Source organism: Zootoca vivipara, chromosome 9, assembly GCF_963506605.1.
Source record: "Zootoca vivipara chromosome 9, rZooViv1.1, whole genome shotgun sequence".
NCBI lineage: Eukaryota > Metazoa > Chordata > Lepidosauria > Squamata > Lacertidae > Zootoca > Zootoca vivipara.
Window position 1 is genome coordinate 5,699,457 of NC_083284.1, and position 18,549 is coordinate 5,718,005.

An 18,549-nucleotide genomic window follows, 5' to 3' on the forward strand; every position below is an offset into this window, starting at 1 on the left:
CAGACGGTGTCCCTAAATATCATTTTATTCAGCTGCTGATTGTGGTAGGCCAGTTCCCCCCCCCTAGTGCTTGCCAGTTGTTTTGTACTACAGCTCCCATCAGCTGGGACTGATGGGTGTAGCCTAAACATAGGGAGTGCACCAAGTCAAGGAAGGCTCTTCTAGGTGATATATGACTATTGAGTTCCTTAATGCAAACCTAGTTAAATAGAGGGCATATTGTTTAATACTTGCACAGTACCATTTGTGTAAAATGAGGTCCCCGGTCTCAAGGATCTTCCAGTGCAAATATCGGGATGAAAAGCAGAAGAAAGTTGAGGAAAGGATACCATGAGAGCTATGAACATAATTATTGCATACTAGATTAGAAGTCTTATTGCCACTGCTCAGTTATCTGAACTTCTTGATGGTTAGAATTCATTGTTTGCCGTGATAATCTCTCTCTCTCTCTCTCTCTCAATTTTAACTCACCAATTTGTTTTATCTGCACTTCTGATTCAGGTGTACAATTCGGGTGTCTCGGGCTATTTTGCTAAAGGAGAATTGTGTGTGTGTGTGTGTGTGTGTGTACCTTTGCAATATGCATCAATGAATTCACACTTGAATATATATAAAGTCAATCCAATATTAGACTTTCCAACTCCTTCTCAAATCCCTTTCCAGCGACTTGGCTGCAACATTTAATCTAGTTCCCTAATTAGAGAAGAAAGAATGGGGGGGTGGGGAGGTCGCTTAATGAAATCCACAAGTGACATCCCTTCTCACTCCAGTTCGCAGCAAATCACATTCTCCCTCCACCTTTTGAAGTCTTCTAAAATCAGTAATGAATGGGACCAGGCCATTTCTGCTCCGGCCACCAGTGACCCAAATGCTGGTTTTGAAGAAGTACCTGCAAAGAAAACAGGAAAAAAGCGGATCTGAGATAAGGGCACCACCTTCCTTGGAGAAACTGCTGGGTGACCCAAAGCTTGTGACTTCCAACTAAGAGGTTTGCCCAAGCGAGCCCCCTTGAAATGAATGAAGTCTAGTGTGGAGGCTAGTCCATTAGTGCAAATGGGTCTCACTGCCCCACAGCCTTGACTCTTCCAAACCTGCCTGCCTTCTTTTGACCAGCCCAGAGGATGATCCTGCCTGCTTCCGCCTCCTCCTCCTTAGTCTCAGTTTTGCCCATGCAGAACTCAGCAGGGAGAAGCGCGGGGCAAATGTAGAATTAGTTGGGCACTGTGGGTTAAACCACAGAGCCTAGGGCTTGCCGTTCAGAAGGTCGGTGGTTTGAATCCCCGCGATGGGGTCAGCTCCTGTTGCTCGGTCCCAGCTCCTGCCAACCTAGCAGTTCGAAAGCACGTCAAAATGCAAGTAGATAAAAAGGTACCACTCCGGCGGGAAGGTAAACGGCGTTTCCATGCACTGCTCTGGTTCACCAGAAGCGGCTTTGCCATGCTGGCCACATGACCTGGAAGCTGTACGCCGGCTCCCTCGGCCAATAACGTGAGATGAGCGCGCAACCCCAGAGTCGGTCACGACTGGACCTAATGGTCAGGGGTCCCTTTACCTTTACCTTTACCTGTCACTGGCTCCATCTCTGTCTATCACTGGTTCTGTTGGCTTCTCTGCTCCAGCACTGTTTTTATGGTGTAAAAACACAGTAGAGAATGTCCGTTTGGATTGTGCCCATTAGCTGATGCTATAAATCCAGGGTAGCCAGTACGATACCTTCCAGATGTTGTTGGATTACGGGTGAGTCCCCATTTATGCAGGGTATTATGTTCTGAGGCAGCACACGTCTAAGTGAAATTGTGTCTATCTGGAGCACCATTGGACAAGCCCGCAAGCACCCTCTAAACGTCTGGAAACCCTTGAAAAAGCCCTTTTAAAAAAAAACCAACAGCACTTACCAAGTCCATCACATTCACTCCCTCCAAGCCTCCTTGCTCAAACTCCAACTCTCCACAGACCTCCAAGGCAGTGGCGTAGGAAGGGGGTGCGGTGGGTGCGGTCCGCCCCGGGTGTCATCACTGAGGGGGGTGACAAAATGGCAAAAAATGTGTTTTGGAAAAAAATAACTCTCGTTCCCACTGCACCCCCTTCCTACGCCACTGCAGGAGCACTCTCCCTTTGAGTGATTTCCAGAAACCAGCAACATTGCTGCTTCCAACTTTGCAGGCAGAGCACAGCCTTTATGGCTAGCAGCCTTCGACAGCCCTCTCCTCCATGAATCTGCTAATACAGAGGCGTAGCTAGGTGAGGCAGGGGGCACTGGGCACCACAACGCGGGGCCTGCAGCGTGCCTGAGCCACACATCTCTCCTGAGGGGGAGGCGGACTGCCTGCAAGCTCCACACAGCTTTTTCGAGCAGCGTGGGGCTTGCGTCTGCCCACTGCATCAGCTGCCCTACAGCTGAGGGGGAGGCTGTGGAGAGGCTCCATGCAGCGTGCCCTGCCTAGCTATGCTGCTGCTCAAAGGCTTCGTTGCTGTTTCCACACCCTTTCAGGGGCTGTTTTTGCCCCTTTTCATGCCACTTCCAGGTTCACAGCGATGCACGCATGTGTGTGCCTTGAATGAGTGTGAATGGGGAGTTGCCTGTTCAACTTCCATCAGCCCCAGGCAGCATGGAATCATGAGAGAAGTAGTCCAACAACATCTGAAGGGTGCCATATTGACTGTTGTTGTTTAGTCATTTAGTCGTGTCCGACTCTTCGTGACCCCATGGACCAGAGCACGCCAGGCACTCCTGTCTTCCAATGCCTCCCGCAGTTTGGTCAAACTCATGCTCGTAGCTTCGAGAACACTGTCCAACCATCTCGTTCCTCTGTCGTCCCCTTCTCCTTGTGCCCTCAATCTTTCCCAACATCTGGGTCTTTTCCAGGGAGTCTTCTCTTCTCATGAGGTGGCCAAAGTATTGGAGCCTCAGCTTCACGATCTGTCCTTCCAGTGAGCACTCAGGGCTGATTTCCTTCAGAATGGAGAGGTTTGATCTTCTTGCAGTCCATGGGACTCTCAAGAGTCTCCTCCAGCACCATAATTCAAAAGCATCAATTATTCGGCAATCAGCCTTCTTTATGGTCCAGCTCTCACTTCCATACATCACTACTGGGAAAACCATAGCTTTAACTATACGGACCTTTGTCGGCAAGGTGATGTCTCTGCTTTTTAAGATGCTGTCTAGGTTTGTCATTGCTTTTCTCCCATATTGACTACTGCTGCAAAAAAGGTGTTTTTTTCAGGGGAAGGGTCCGGCCTCAGAATTTGTGCCCTGCCAGTGTTCATATTTCCGAAGCAAACAATATTAATAATTTATTAATAAATTAATAAAGAGAGTGATCCTTTAGTGAGGAGATTTGTTGGGGTGGATTCAACAGCACCCTTTCCCAACCTGGCGCCTTCCAGATATTTTGTACTACAATTCCCATCGCCATGGAAACTGGGGCTGGCAGGAGTTATAGTTCTACCACAACTAGAGGGCACTGGGTTGGGGAAGGCTGTAACAGTGAATCAGGAAAACGGTACGCCCAAATGATTGCTGACCTCTCGGTTGCACAGCAGAATTTGCACTCAGCTCTCCACAGTGTAGAAGAGCCAATTCATACCGTAACGACTACATTGAAGAAATATTCCTGATATATTACTGCAGCTATAATATCTGAATGATTCATCAGCATGATTTAGCAATTTAAAGCACTTCCAATCTACTAAAAAGATGCTGTAGGCAGCAGATTATTTTTTTTAAAAAAATATTATTAATAATAAAAGGACTTATAAGAATTGCAGGTGGCAAGTACTGTCTTATAAACGACATGCTTCTTCTCTTTGACGAAGAAGAAAATGCCACTTCTTGGAAGATGACACCTGCTATGAGATCATCATCTAGCAAAGAAAGCAGGCCTCTCTTTTTTGCTTTAGGACAATTTCAGATTCATGCCAAACATTTTCAGATTCATGCCAGTTTTATTAATGGACTGCTGTATAATTCAGCTTAACAGCCTTATATTTTACTGTGCCCGTTTCATTATGATTGAACCACACTTGGGGAAACAGAGAATATATATTTTAAAAGGAGACAGCAAAGAATAAGGTTTGAAAAGGAGACTGATAACTATGCTTACATGAGCTGTCTTAACTATTTATTCTCTTAGTCGCTGTGCATCCTGAAATTGGGTAATCTTTGCCTGCAGAAGTCGGTCTGCACAGTGTATGAAGCATACAACTCACAGATCCGCATAAATGCTTTTGCCAACTTCCCCTCTCCTCAATCAGATCAAGGCAGGCTGCTGTCTTTCAAATCTCCCTAGCTATGAGCTTTGGAAAAGTTATCTCCCTAGCTATGAGCTAGGGAGAGAACTAGCTTGAGTTGGCTGAAATGAGCTGTTTGGTTAAGCTGCTGGGGTGTCATGGAATGCTGGGGTGTCATGGTGCTGACCTTTAAAGCCCTAAATGGCCTCGGTCCAGTATACCTGAAGGAGCGTCTCCACCTCCATCGTTCTGCCCGGACAATGAGGTCCAGCACCGAGGGCCTTCTGGCGGTTCGTTCGTTGCGAGAAGCCAAGTTGCAGGGAACTAGGCAGAGGGCCTTCTCGGTGGTGGCGCCTGCCCTGTGGAACGCCCTGTGGAAAACAACTACCAGACTTTTAGAAGACATCTGAAGGCAGCCCTGTTCAGGGAGGCTTTTAATGTTTAATAGATTATTGTGTTTTATTCTTCTGTTGGAAGCTGCCCAGAGTGGCTGGGGAGACCCAGCCAGATGGGCGGGGTATAAATAAATTATTATTATTATTATTATTATTATTATTATTATTATTATTATTATTATTATTATTTTCCAACTGGTTCAAAGTTTCAAGGATTCTCCGCACATAAAGTCCAAGGAACAACTGGTGTTGTGTGCTGGTGTTGGTGGGAAAGGCCACAATTCCACCGTCAGTGAACTCTTAAACTAGCCTCTGCCCAACCTGGTGCCCTCCAGTGCCACCTGCTCACTGGTGGGAGCTGTAGTCCAAATCAACTACAAGGCACCAGGTTGGAAAAGACTGCCTCAGACTGTGAGTGTATGACAGTGGCAGGTGAACAGTATGTGTGAATGGGGTTTCTGTCTGGCTCAAGATTTTATGTTGCCTGAAGCAACGGGCCAGATGTCCCCCCCCTTATTCCACGTAGGGAGCAGAGTGGAAGTTAACTCATATTTCAGCACCAGCAATGAGACAAGGTCCCCCCACCACCCCTGAGGCAACAGGTGAGCTTAAGAGCAGCTCTGCTCAGCAGGAATGGCCATAAATAACCCCTCTCCTAGGCACACCAGCATCTGTTGCCTGAGGCAGCTGAAACAATTGACCTAACGGTAGGGCCGACCCTGATCATTTCTGTATTCGAGTGCTGCATTTTAGTTCCAAGCGGGAGAGCATCTGAGAGCATCGGTAGGGGAGCAGACAAAGCACACATCTGCGAATTTGCATCGGTCTCCATTTGTTGCGTCTAACTTGCCGGAGGTTTGTTTTTAGTTATTCTTTTGCAGCTGAAGCAATTGGCCTGAAATAATAATAAGCTCATGTCTCTCCTCTGCACAGCAGTCTGCTTGAAGCATGTTGGTCAGGATCGGTCCCAGCCAGTTTTCAGAACAGCACCTTCTTGCCGTGGAGGACTCGGGCCAGGAGTACCCCACCCAGAAGTCACCCTCAGCTCCATTCATGCCTGAAGGACCCTCTGCGTCCCCTGAGCCAGACCTTCTGCTGCCCGCCAATGCCACCAACGCCACGGACTGCGGGGAGGATATACTGCTGTACGGGGACACTGAGAAGGTCATCATCGGGACGGTCCTCTCGGTCATCACTCTGCTGACCATTGCGGGCAACAGCTTGGTCGTCATCTCCGTATGCATCGTCAAAAAGCTCCGCCAGCCGTCCAACTACCTGGTGGTCTCCTTGGCTGCGGCTGACCTGTCTGTGGCCTTTGCCGTCATGCCCTTCGTCATCATCACCGACCTGGTGGGAGGGGAATGGCTCTTTGGGGAGGTCTTCTGCAACGTCTTCATTGCCATGGACGTCATGTGCTGCACGGCATCCATCATGACGCTCTGCGTCATCAGCGTGGACCGGTAGGGATGGTCTCCTGCTTAGGCTCACAGAATTGTGTGTGTTTGTGTGTGCATGCGCATGTGGGCTTTGCAGGTCATCTAGACCAGCTTTTCTCAACCCTGGGTCCCCCGATGTCGTTGGACTTCAACTCCCACTATCCCCTGACCGCTGTTCCTGCTAGCTAGGGATGATGGGAGTTGAGAAAGGTCTAGATCTAAATCAAAGCAGGAAACCCCTGGCTAGAGCATTCATAGCTGCCAAGTTCCGGCCTGAGAAATAAGGGACTGGACCGGAAGTAGCAGACCGGAAGTAGCGCTGCCACCATTTTGGAACTGGGCGGGGCATGCTCAGAAGCTACTTTTGATGCTGCTCTGCCCTGTTCCAAAATGGCCGCCGCACCAGAAGTCACGCTGCAGCCATTTTGGAACTGGGCAAAAGTCGCTTCTGAGCATGCTCCGCCCAGTTCCAAAATGGCCACCGCGCCGGAATAAACTGGGGGAAAACAAAAAAATCCAATTTTTTTCGGCTGGGGACAGCTGGAAAAACAGGGGGTTCCCGGGGAATACGGGAGACTTGGCAGCTATGAGAGCATTTGCTACGGAACTCGTTCTGTCGGCACAAGGATTTGCCCTTGTGCGAAGGAACTTTCTCCCCTCTCCTCCCCCTGTGCACTACCCCCCCAAAAGAAAACTTTTCGAAGCAAATTTGGAGAGGGCATGGACATAGCTGCCAAGTTTTCCCTTTTCTCGCGAGGAAGCCTATTCAGCATAAGGGAAAATCCCTTTAAAAAAGGGATAACTTGGCAGCTATGGGCATGGAGTGCATGCATGTCTACAAATCTTTGTGTTAACAGAACGAGCGTGTTGGATACCAGCCATGGTCCCTGATAATTTCTTGCTACTGAGTGTGAAATGTATGCTATTGAAGGAGCACCGCTAAATAAGCAACTACCCTATGGATGATGAATTCAGATTGGTAGAGCCATTGCTTAGAGGCAGAGCACATGTCGTGCCTACAGAAAACCTTAACCAGGCCGATTATTTAGAATTACTGTCATTGTCTGGTGCGCTCTGTACTCAACTGCAAGTGAAACTCTCTCTAAGTTCCTCCCTAAAATACAGGGAACTTAAGAGGATGGTATGCGTTGCCTAAAGGTGACATTTCCTGACGGAGGCCACCCGGTAGTCTAACCAATTCAGTTGTCTGAGTGTCTTTATTTATGTAGTGAGAACAGCCACAGGGAGATGCTGGCAGGCTTTGGGGAAGTCGGAGGCTTGCAGATGTAGGAGCGAGGAGAATTTGTAGAACATCTCCCTTCCCCAAAAACAACAACAGCCCAACGAAGATGGCATGTACTCAGTGCCCGCAGAACGTTGAGGGGGGGGGGGGACTGAAAACTGGATGGGAGGGGGAATAATATGATTGAAAGACGAGGAAGGAGGAAGAGGTGCTTTCAGGTTCCTACTCATCTCCTGACCCCAGCTTGCACCCACCTGTTGGTTCATTCATTCTGGACAGCCTCCTGCCTTCAAAGGTTCTCTGCCTCCCAGCCACCACGGCCTCCGCACAACATTTTGCCACTGGGCCCTGCTTGTATATACCAAGAGTGACCTCATTCTCTGAGAGCCTATCCTTGCGTAGCCAAAACGGCACCACCCAGGCACAGGAGAGGGGATACCTGCAAGTTTGTGGAAACCCTGAGGTCTCAGGTCAAAGAGTATGGAGCATGCTCAGTTGCCATGGAATGATGAATTTTCGTAGGGACGGGTTAATGAAAAACTGAGGTATCTGTTTTTCACTTTTCCATACCAGTTTGCAATTGATTTATCTTTAAGGGGTCTGCACAAAAATTCATCAAAAAAATTAATGCAGCTTTCTTTCCCCTATGCACACGTAGATACTTTGAGAGTACTTTGAAATGGAACCTGCAGGCCGTACTTTGCCTTGTTGCCTCCTTCCCAAAGCTTGCTCAGCTTTGGGAGGGCAGCGTGAGAGCTGGGAGGCTGGGTGTCAATTGTTACCGAGGGCTGCCAAAAAAATGCTGCGAGGGCTGTACCGCCTCACACCACAAGTAAATGCCTATACTACAAATTTAAGCCCATTTCAACCGAGCCACGTTGCGTCCAGACAACCTGTTCGTTGAATATTCGCCCTGATTTGCTTGCACAAAGATTATGGATGGGTGTTGCAACATCATCTGTTCATCGTGATGTCTTGGTGGAGAGGTTGTGTCAAGCCATAGCGCCTTTTCCCATCGCTTTCCTTACTGGGGGTGGGGGGTGGGGGTTGGAGTTGGGGAGGAGGGTTGAAAGCAAGAGTGCCCAAACCACTTTAATTCTGCTTCCTGAATTTTCTGGTAAGCGCTTGAATCCCACCTACAAAACCATCTGGAAGTCTGGAAGCCAAGGGGGCTTCACTACTGTAAATCCAAACCAAATCTGCCAAGATAATGAATTTGTTTGTTTGTGACATTTATATCCCACTTTCCTGTCCAAGGAATAAAAGGGTGTGTGTGCGTGTAAACCTCTCCCTCCTCTCTTAATCCCCACAGCAATCCTGTGAGGTAGGTTAGGCTGAGGTCACCCTGTGAGCTTCGTGGCTACATGGGGATTTGAACCCGGGTCTCTCCCAGGTCCTAGTCTGGCACTCTAACCACTGCACCGCATTGTATCCCTTGATGCTTTTAAAAGACCCTGTTCTTCTCCCAGTCTGTGCACTTAATTCCTTGTCTGTACGGCTTTCTATCTTTGAAACAAAAACAGAGGAAAGAAATCTGAGCAGAATTAGGAAGCAGACACTTAAAGTTAATTGTGCAAGTTACAGCAGCACCGTCTCTGAATGCGAAGGGTAGGCGTGTGGAATTCAAAAGCAATCCCAGACTGCACGTATTTAATGTTTGGTGCTCCTGTTGGAAGGAGCCATAAAGTCTGAGAGGTGGAGATTTATTTTATTTATTTGGAAATGTCTGCACTGCCCTTCGGTATAAATATGCACAGAAATAAAAAGGAATGGCCTCTTCGGTGAAGGGCATCCATTGTACATAAGCTGGGTTCAGCAATCACATTTATCACTGCCTGTTGCTGTTGAATTTAAAAAAGGAATGATGGTTACAAAGCAGAAGTCCTATATAGCAGGGATGTCGAGCTGCTTCCAGCCTGAGGGCTGTCTTTCCTTCTGGGCAATCATCCAATATCTGGAAGATTTGGAGAGTATGCCAGTATTTGGAGAGCCGGAGGCAAAAGCAGGTGGAACAATGAATATTGTTTTATAGTTTTGTACAACAGGCTGGTTCCTACACTTACTCACACCCCTCTCTCTATCCTCCATCCAAACAAGGAAGAGACGTGATCAGAGTTAAGGACAAACCCTAGCCAGGCAAAAACCCTAGAGGAAGGTGAGAAGGAAGGCTAATGAGAGGTTTGGCTTGGGGATAACACAAGTGGCTAGGGAGGAGGCAAGGCCAGGGAGAGAGATCTGTAGGGCTACATTTGTTCCCTTGGCCTGAGGCTCCTCACCTCTGCATTAAAGAGATGGCCCATTTGGTGGCCAACCCAGCTCGAGTGATTGATCCTTTCACCCATCCCTCTGAGATACCTTTGATCTAAGGTTAAACACTCACGTGTTTGCGAGCAGAAAACAACAATAGTTAGTTACCAACTCAGTTAGAGCTCAGTCTTTTCTTCAGTTTCAATATAGCTCCATGGGAAAGCCCCACATTCAAGCTTTCATTAATGCACAATTGGGGATTCCCCATTTCAGTGTCAATTAAACAATTGTACTTAACAAGTCCATCACCATTGGCTTGGGCTGCGCACACCTGACTTGACTCTGTTACCGGTGGTGGATGGAGTGCAGAGAAGCGGACACGGAGCAATGGATTCAAACTACAAGAAAGAAGATTCCACCTAAACCTTAGGAAGAACTTCCTGACAGTAAGAGCTGTTCGGCAGTGGAATTTGCTACCAAGGAGTGTGGTGGAGTCTCCTTCTTTGGAGGTCTTTAAGCAGAGGCTTGACGGACATATGTCAAGAATGCTTTGATGGTGTTTCCTGCTTGGCAGGGGGTTGGACTGGATGGCCCTTGTGGTCTCTTCCAACTCTATGATTCTATGATTCTGTGGGGGGGCGGTGGGGGCACTCACCTGACCTCCAGTCGGTTGCATCATTGCTGTTTACTGGGAGGTTAGAAGGGGAGAAGTGGTAGGGAGATTGGTGTGGTGCCAACGCGCCAGAGAGAGTGCAGGATTGGCTCTGCTGGTGCATTTGCTCCACTGTGACCTCGCATGCCCCCAAGCAGCGACGCAACTGATGGGAGGTTGGGTGGGTGCCACCACCACGCCTCCCTGCGTGTTGCATGTCTTGCACACGTGGTCCCTGGGGACTCAGTATGGGTGTCATTGGGTCTGGCCCCTAGCCCCTGGCCCCTCCTCACATGTGTCGTGATGGGCTTCTGCGTGCTCTGAAATGAATAAATCCTGAGAGGCGCTGGCTGCCTGCAGGTGTCGCCGAAGCAAATAGGACCTGACGCTATGCCCAGCAACTGGAGCAGATCCTGAGCAGCATTTAAGCATGCATGCAGCACCCTTCGCTAAGCCTTACGCGATTGCAGATCAAAGTACAGATTAATTAATCACATAATGATCCCTTGCAAGTCTTTTCACAGCCTCCTTCCAGATGCTGTGTACATCTGGCTGGGGGGGGGGGCGGAACACTTCGTTGCTGATGATAGAAGCAATGCTAATCCGGATCTCCTTTTTTAAAAAAACACTGAACTGAAATTAACTCTGCCGTTTTGAAGAATTTTTAGCCAAGTGCCCTTTTCTGCTAAGCCTCGGAAACTTTCGTCTGTTAAAGGTAAAGGTACCCCTGACCGTTAGGTCCGGTCATGGACGACTCCGGGGTTGCACGCTCATCTCGCTCTATAGACCGAGGGAGCTGACGTTTGTCCGCAGACAGCTTCCGGGTCGTGGCCAGCATGACTAAGCCGCTTCTGGTGAACCAGAGCATCACACTGAAATGCCGTTTACCTTCCCGCTGCAGTGGTACCTATTTATCTACTTGCACTTCTGTGCTTTCGAACTGCTAGGTTGACAGGAGCAGGGACCGGGCAACGGGAGCTCACCCTGTTGCAAGGATTTGAACTGTCGACCTTATGATTGGCAAGCCCTAGGCTCAGTGGTTTAGACCACAGCGCCACCCACGTCCCATCCATCTAATTAGAACTAAAATTTACTATCGCATACTCAGAGACCTGCACCAGTGGCCAAATTGCTACTGGGCCAGGTTCAAGGTGGGGCTATTAGTATGCCAAGTGCTTAACAACTTGGGACCAGTTTGCCTACAAGAACGCCTGACCCCACATGTGCCCACTTGATCGCTTCAGTTGGCAGAACTGGCCACATGAAACCCATTTCTCATGGGCAAGAACTCAGTCTTTTACTGTGGCAGCACTTGGCCTTTGGAATTCCCCGCCTATTGATATCAGACAGACACCTTCATTGTAATCTTTTTGGTACCTGCTAAAAACGTTCTTGTTTAGCCAAGCCTACCCAGATGGTTAAATAGTTGGTGCAAGCTGTTGTTGTTGTTGTTGTTTACTTCTACCCTGCCCATCTGAATGGGTTGCCAATGTTTAATCTGTTTTTAGTCTATTAGGTGGCGCTGTGGTTAAACCACTGAGCCTAGGGCTTGCTGATCGGAAGGTCGGCGGTTCAAATCCCTGTGACGGGGTGAGCTCCCGTTGCTTGGTCCCAGCTCCTGCCAACCTAGCAGTTCGAAAGCACGTCAAAATGCAAGTAGATAAATAGGAACCGCTACAGCGGGAAGGTAAACGGCGTTTCCATGTGCTGCTCTGGTTTGCCAGAAGCGGCTTTGTCATGCTGGCCACATGACCTGGAAGCTATACGCCGGCTCCCTCGGCCAATAATGCGAGATGAGCACGCAACCCCAGAGTCAGTCACGACTGGACCTAATGGTCAGGGGTCCCTTTACCTTTACCTTTAGTCTATTATCTTAACTTTTCAAAAGTTTTCACTTATCGTTAAAGTTTTAAATTTTCTTGTGGATAATTTTGTTTTTCTGTCTTTTTTGTGAACTGCTTTGAGGCTGTTTTTGTGGGGGGGGGTTTAACAACTGAGAGGTTATTTTGTCAAATAAATAAACATATTTTTTTTCCTTTTCTTTTTTTGAGGTGGTTGGTTTGAGATAGCCACACACCTCTTGTTCCACGAAGGATGTCTACGTAGCTTTTGCCTTTCTAAACTTTCTAAATCCAGTCATTCTGGCATTTCTTCCACAATAAACATAATAAGCTTTTTTGGCCATTAGAATAAATTTATAAACTTCCCATGTTCCCCCCCCCTGCCTTAGAGGTGTACCAGACTCTCTCCCTCCAGATGTTTTTGACCTCAACTCTCATCAGTCCTGGCCAGCCCAGCTCCCAGTGCACCTTTCGAGAGATTTCCTAGGATCTGGATCACGACACTGCATGCCCATGCAGGCACATTTCTGTTTTGCTGATTAAATCCTTACAGCAATCGCAAACGAGTCCTCCATATGATGTGCCACCGCAGCGATGTTATGCAATGGACCCTGGACCCTGCTATTTTTACATTAACTCCAAGAGCTGGCAGGACCCCCCTGTAGGACAAGCACACACTTTGTTGCCTGGTAACCAAAGAGATGTAATTAGAACAGAGTAATTCTTTTAAAAGAGAGAGAGAGAAACTCTACCACGTGGGTTCTAGCGGCGGTTCCTGAGAGGGTGGTTAAAAGGTGGCTGTGCTCACTGCTGCAAAGATTTGTGACCCACTTTGCATCGCTCAAAAGAAACTTAATTCAGCAGCTGCAGTGCCGTGGGCAGAGGGAACGAGTGACCTGTGTGGAGTTTTGTTTTGCAGAGTTAGAGCATTGAGCCACCTAGCCCCGAGCAGTGTCTCCTTGGAGGGAGAGCTGAGCTTTCCCCCATCCCTGCTAAGTGTGACACCGGCTGGCAAAACCAGGGATTGAATCCACACCAGACGCAGCGCATGACAAGCGCATGGCTCCACCTCAACCACTGGCTCTGCCCCCCATGTGGCGGGGAGTGACGGGAGCAATGGGAATTGTGTTCGGGTCACATTTAAAGGTGTTCCTGCTTAATTCGCCTTTCTGAAATAGCGCGAGAGTCAAAACGTAGCCACCTTTCAAAAATTCGCACTTCCCCGAATTTTGCACTGCAGTTCTTCGGTCAAGTGTATAAAAAATTGCATATAGCACAAATAGGCATGCATTTGTGAAGACAACATACAACATGCATGAACCTACCTGGACCATACCTGCCAAGTACCCCGTTTCCCCCCGGAAACCCCTGTTTTTATTTACCTTTTCCCGGTGGTCCCCCGTATCACTTCGTCTCCCGTTTTTCTCCGTTATTTTCTCCTGCCGGCGGCCATTTTTTTCTTTCCAATTTGCCCTTCTATGGGCACCAAAAATGGCCGCTGCCGGCTTCAAAAGTCGCATCTACGCATGTCCGGAAGTGCATAGACGCGACTTCTGGTATCGACGGCGGCCATTTTTGGTGCCCATAGATGGGCGGAGCGACACCGGAAGTTGCGTCGGCGCACTTCCTGACATGCGTACAAGTGACTTTCGAAGCTGCCGGCAGCCATTTTTTGTGCCCATAGAAGGGCAAAGCGACACCGGAAGTTATGTTGACGCAACTTCCGGTGTCACACGGCTGCCAGTCCCGGATTCTGCAGTCCGGGACTTGGAAGGTAAGACCTGGACCCTGAGATCATCCTCTGAGGCCCTTCTTTGTGTGCCTCCTCCACGTGAGGTCCGGAGGGTGGCGACAGGATAATGCGCCTTTTATGTGGTGGCTCCCCATTTGTGGAATGCTCTCCCAGGGAGGCTCATGCTACATCTTTAGGTGCCAAGCAAGAATATTCCTCTTCTCTCAGGCCTTCGGCTAATTAAACTATCTATGACCTTTTAAACCAGGCATAGGCAACCTTTCGCCCCCCAGATGTTTTGGACTACAATTCCCATCACCCCTGACCACTGGTCCTGTTAGCTAGGGATCATGGGAGTTGTAAGCCAAAACATCTGGAGGGCCAAAGGTTGCCTATGCCTGTTTTAAACCGTGGGGGTACTGTTTTTGTTTGTTACAATGGCATGTATTTATTTGTGTTTCTATTGCAAACTACGATTCTTGAATGAAAAGTGGTATAGAAACTTAATTTTAAAAAATTGATCATTTTGATGAATTTATTATTTCATAGAATCATAGAATAGAATCATAGAGTTGGAAGAGACCACAAGGGTCATCCAGTCCAACCCCCTGCCAAGCAGGAAACACCATCAAAGCATTCCTGACAGATGGCTGACAAACCTCTGCTTAAAGACCTCCAAAGAAGGAGACTCCACCACACTCCTTGGTAGCAAATTCCACTGCCAAACAGCTCTTACTGTCAGGAAGTTCTTCCTAATGTTCAGAATCTTCTTTCTTGTAGTTTGAATCCATTGCTCCGTGTCCGCTTCTCTGGAGCGGCAGAAAACAATCTCTCTCCCTCCTCTATATGACATCCTTTTATATATTTGAACATGGCTATCATATAACCCCTTAACCTTCTCTTCTCCAGGCTAAACATACCCAGCTCCCTAAGTCGTTCCTTATAAGGCATTGTTTCCAAGCCTTTGACCATTTTAGTTGCCCCCTTCTGGACACGTTCCAGCTTGTCAGTATCCTTCTTGAACTGTGGTGCCCAGAACTGGACACAGTACTCCAGGTGAGGTCTGACCAGAGCAGAATACAGTGGTACTATTACTTCCCTAGATCTAGATCAGGCATCCCCAAACTTGGCCCTCCAGATGTTTTGGGACTACAATTCCCATCATCGATGACCACTGGTCCTGTTAGCTAGCGATTATGGGAGTTGTAGTCCCAAAACATCTGGAGGGCTGAGTCTGGGGATGCCTGATCTAGATGCTATACTCCTATTGAATTGCCCAGAATTGCATTGGCTTTTTTAGCTGCTTTATTTATTTGCTTTATTTATGGGCTATTGTGTTTGATACTATCGTGGTCACAATGTCTGTTGCTTTTCAATGATTCTGTGATTGTTTTGAGCTGCTCTGAGCTCAGTGTCTGTCACTGGGAAAGCAGGATAAAAATATTAAAATCAAACAAGCATGAAAATGTGTTGGACACAGTAGAACATGTTATTTTCTACTGTCCCTTGTTACAACCAGCTATGCAAACACACACCCTTTTTTTGGGGGGGCGGAATAATATATATAATAAGACTATTCAAAAAAATCCAACACCCCCTCCCGGTCTATTGTCTGAATACTGAACATCCGCATTTTTGGGGTAGTCTAACATTACGACACAATGAAAATATCAGATTCTGTCTGACATTAACCCGGAAGTAACTGCAAGGATGGCTGAGTTTTTATCAATAGTATCTCTCAGAGTGGTGAATGGCACTATTTAGTGGGAAGAAACTCCAACGAAAATCCTCATTATTGCATATTTTTACATGGCTGTTTATTCGTATATATTTTTTTAAAAATGTATATGGATGTTTTATGATGGCCTATATTTCTAACTGGGACATGGGTGGCACTGTGGCCTAAACTGCTGAGCCTCTTGGGCTTGCAGATCAGAAGGTTGGCGGTTCGAATCCACGCAATGGGGTGAGCTCCCGTTGCTCGGTCCCTCCTCCTGCCAACCTAGCAGTTCGAAAGCACGTCAAAGTGCAAGTAGATAAATAGGTACCTGTAAGGGAGAGACAGTACAGAGAACCTCCCCCTTGCATCAGAAGTAGCTCCTCCCCAAGCAGTGATGGAAGCCAGGGCTCTGAGGAGGCAAGCCAGGAAGTGGAGGGAGAGTGCCAGGGCTCTGGCAGCATGGGAGAGTCCCGGCTACACAGGAGGGAGGAGAGAGAGGGGGAAAGGAGGGGAAAGGAAAGCATGGAGCGTAGACCCTTTCCCCCGGTTCTGGAATTACGCAGGAGAAAAAAGGGGAGGAGATTCACTGTGCCGAGACTCCTATGTTGGGGGAGATCACGTGGGGGGGGGCAGTGCCGGATTCTGCATCGGACTGAGCTGACATGTTTTACACACCTGTCTCACTGTAAATAGAGTGCACCAATAAAAACTGCTTAAAGACAAGCATGGGGAGCGTCGTTACTCTGAAGTAGTCGCAAGAACCCCTGACAGTACCACTCCGGCGGGAAGCTAAACACTGTTTCCGTGCGCTCTGGTTTCCGTCATGGTATCCTGTTGCGCCAGAAGCAGTTTAGTCCTGCTGGCCACATGACCCAGAAAGCTGTCTGTGGACAAACACCGGCTCCCTTGGCCTGAAAGTGAGATGAGTGCCGCAACCCCATAGTTGCCTTTGACTGGACTTAATCGTCGAGGGGTTCTTTACCTTTTTACCTTACCTTAATGCCTAAAAAAAGGTTTGATGAAGCCAAATCCAACCTACCAACCTTTCCTTGGTGTTTTCCAGGTACCTGGGAATAACCCGGCCGCTGACGTATCCTGTGAGGCAAGACGGGAAGCTGATGGCCAAGATGGTGTTCATCGTCTGGCTCCTCTCGGCCTCCATCACTCTTCCCCCTTTGTTCGGCTGGGCGAAGAACATCACTGTGGAACGGGTGTGCCTCATCAGCCAGGACTTTGGCTACACTGTCTACTCCACCGGCGTCGCCTTCTACATACCCATGGCGGTCATGCTCGTCATGTACAACAGGATCTACAAGGCAGCCAAGGCCAGCGCTCAGAAGCACCGCTTTATGGACTTCCCCAGGCCTTACGAGCCAGACGGAGCCTACTGCATGGAGCCCGGAGCCCGGCGCCAGCCTAGCACCAAGAGGAGCAAGGCCGTGGAGCAATGCACCACCTTGTCCAAACTCCTCCGCCAGGACCGGAAGAACATCTCCATCTTCAAGAGGGAGCAGAAAGCAGCCAGGACCCTGGGCATCATTGTGGGGGCCTTCAGCTTTTGTTGGCTCCCCTTCTTCCTGATGTCAACGGCCCGGCCGTTCATCTGCGGCAGCCGCTGCAGTTGCATCCCTCTGAGGCTGGAGAGGACTCTCCTCTGGCTGGGGTACGCCAACTCTCTCATCAACCCCTTGATCTATGCCCTCTTCAACCGGGACCTGAGGACTACTTTCTGGAACCTGCTCCACTGCAGCTACCGCAACATCAACCGCAGGCTGTCCGCCGCAAGCATGCACGAGGCCCTGAAAGCCACAGAGAAACACGAGGGCATAATCTAAGGCTGCGGGCCCATGCGGACGTTGGCGTTTAAAAGCGTTGGGATTGCTCACTAAGGGAGGCAGACCCTCCCTGCGGCTGCCCGCTCACACCAAGGACTGAGGGCTCACCTGGATGAGCATCTCCAGAGCAGGGCGACAATTGTCCAGTTCCCCTGCAGCCCTGGAGAAAAAGACAGCTTCGCAAGCAAGTCTACAGAAGATGCTAATTCACAAAAGCACCCAAATAAATCTGTGCACCTATGGCAGCCGTTTGCGGTATAAAGGGGAAACGAGACCGGATATTTTGCCACGTTCAAGAATTATCCTATGTGTGGTCACCTAGACGCAGCTTTACTCCTGACTGGCAGCCAGGCAGGTGCGCTCTAGTTTAAAGAGAACAAGAGAAGCAGGGTTCTCTGCCCCCGATTAGAAGAGTTTGGAGGGAAATTGGGGAGAGGGGATTACAAGATCCTGGTAAACGCCTAGTAAGGGAGAGGAAATTAGCTGTCAAGCCAAGCGAGAATTGTATATCCGAGAGGCAGTAGCAAGGCTGCTCAACAGAAGGCCTAGATCAGCTTTCCCTGACCTGACGCCCTCCGGATAATTTGGACTTCAACTCCCATTACCCCTGACCTTTGGCCATTCTGGCTGGAGCTGAGGGAACTTGGGAGTCTCACGACATCTGGAAGTCACCAAGATGAAGAAGGCATGACATCTGCTGTGGAGCTCTTATGTAATAATGATACTTAAACATTTATACAGTTCTTCCCGAGTGTCCAGGGCATTTCGCATTCATTTGCCTCAATTATCCTTACCGTGCGACCCGTAAGGATAGTCATAGCCACTAGGGACTGAGAGAGAGGAAGCGGTTTATATTAATAGACAATAGATGAGGCAAGATCTCTATGTAGGGCTCTTCGTTTTCATGGGTGCACACACTGACCAAGTCAGGCCTTAGATTTTGAGTATGGAACCCAGCATGCTGAGATGATCTGTCCCCATCTGAAATAAAAACAAAAAGGCAGGTTTCTAGTCCTTTGGCTAGAAAGGGAAGCCAAAAAGGGAAACTGAGCAAAAATATCTGGGGGACCTGACACCAGCACCTTGTGCCTCACTATGGCAGAGCATAAGATAATGGCCTTCTATCAGGCCAGACGGTTTGTCCATCTTGACCAGCAATGTCTGCTCTGACTGGCAGCATGTCCCCAGGGTCTGAGGCAGTAAAAGGTCTCCCCTGGC

General features: G+C 48.6%; 1 protein-coding gene across 1 annotated transcript; it reads left to right on the forward strand.

Annotated features, from left to right (window-relative positions):
* The first annotated feature begins 5,573 nt into the window (after positions 1 to 5,573).
* Positions 5,574 to 17,901, forward strand: LOC118077549 (5-hydroxytryptamine receptor 7-like). Its single transcript, XM_035101184.2, has 2 exons — positions 5,574 to 6,085; positions 16,560 to 17,901. Exons 1-2 carry the CDS (start codon positions 5,574 to 5,576, stop codon positions 17,329 to 17,331), a joined length of 1,284 nt encoding a protein of 427 aa, XP_034957075.2. The 3' UTR covers positions 17,332 to 17,901.
* Positions 17,902 to 18,549: the final 648 nt, after the last annotated feature.

What these genes read in the sequence shown, in the direction of transcription:
- LOC118077549 (XM_035101184.2), top strand. Translation starts at nt 5,574, where the DNA reads ATGTTGGTCAGGATCGGTCCCAGCCAGTTTTCAGAACAGCACCTTCTT. An exon ending in TGCGTCATCAGCGTGGACCG is followed by an intron (nt 6,086 to 16,559) that starts GTAGGGATGGTC and finishes GGTGTTTTCCAG; the next exon opens with GTACCTGGGAATAACCCGGC.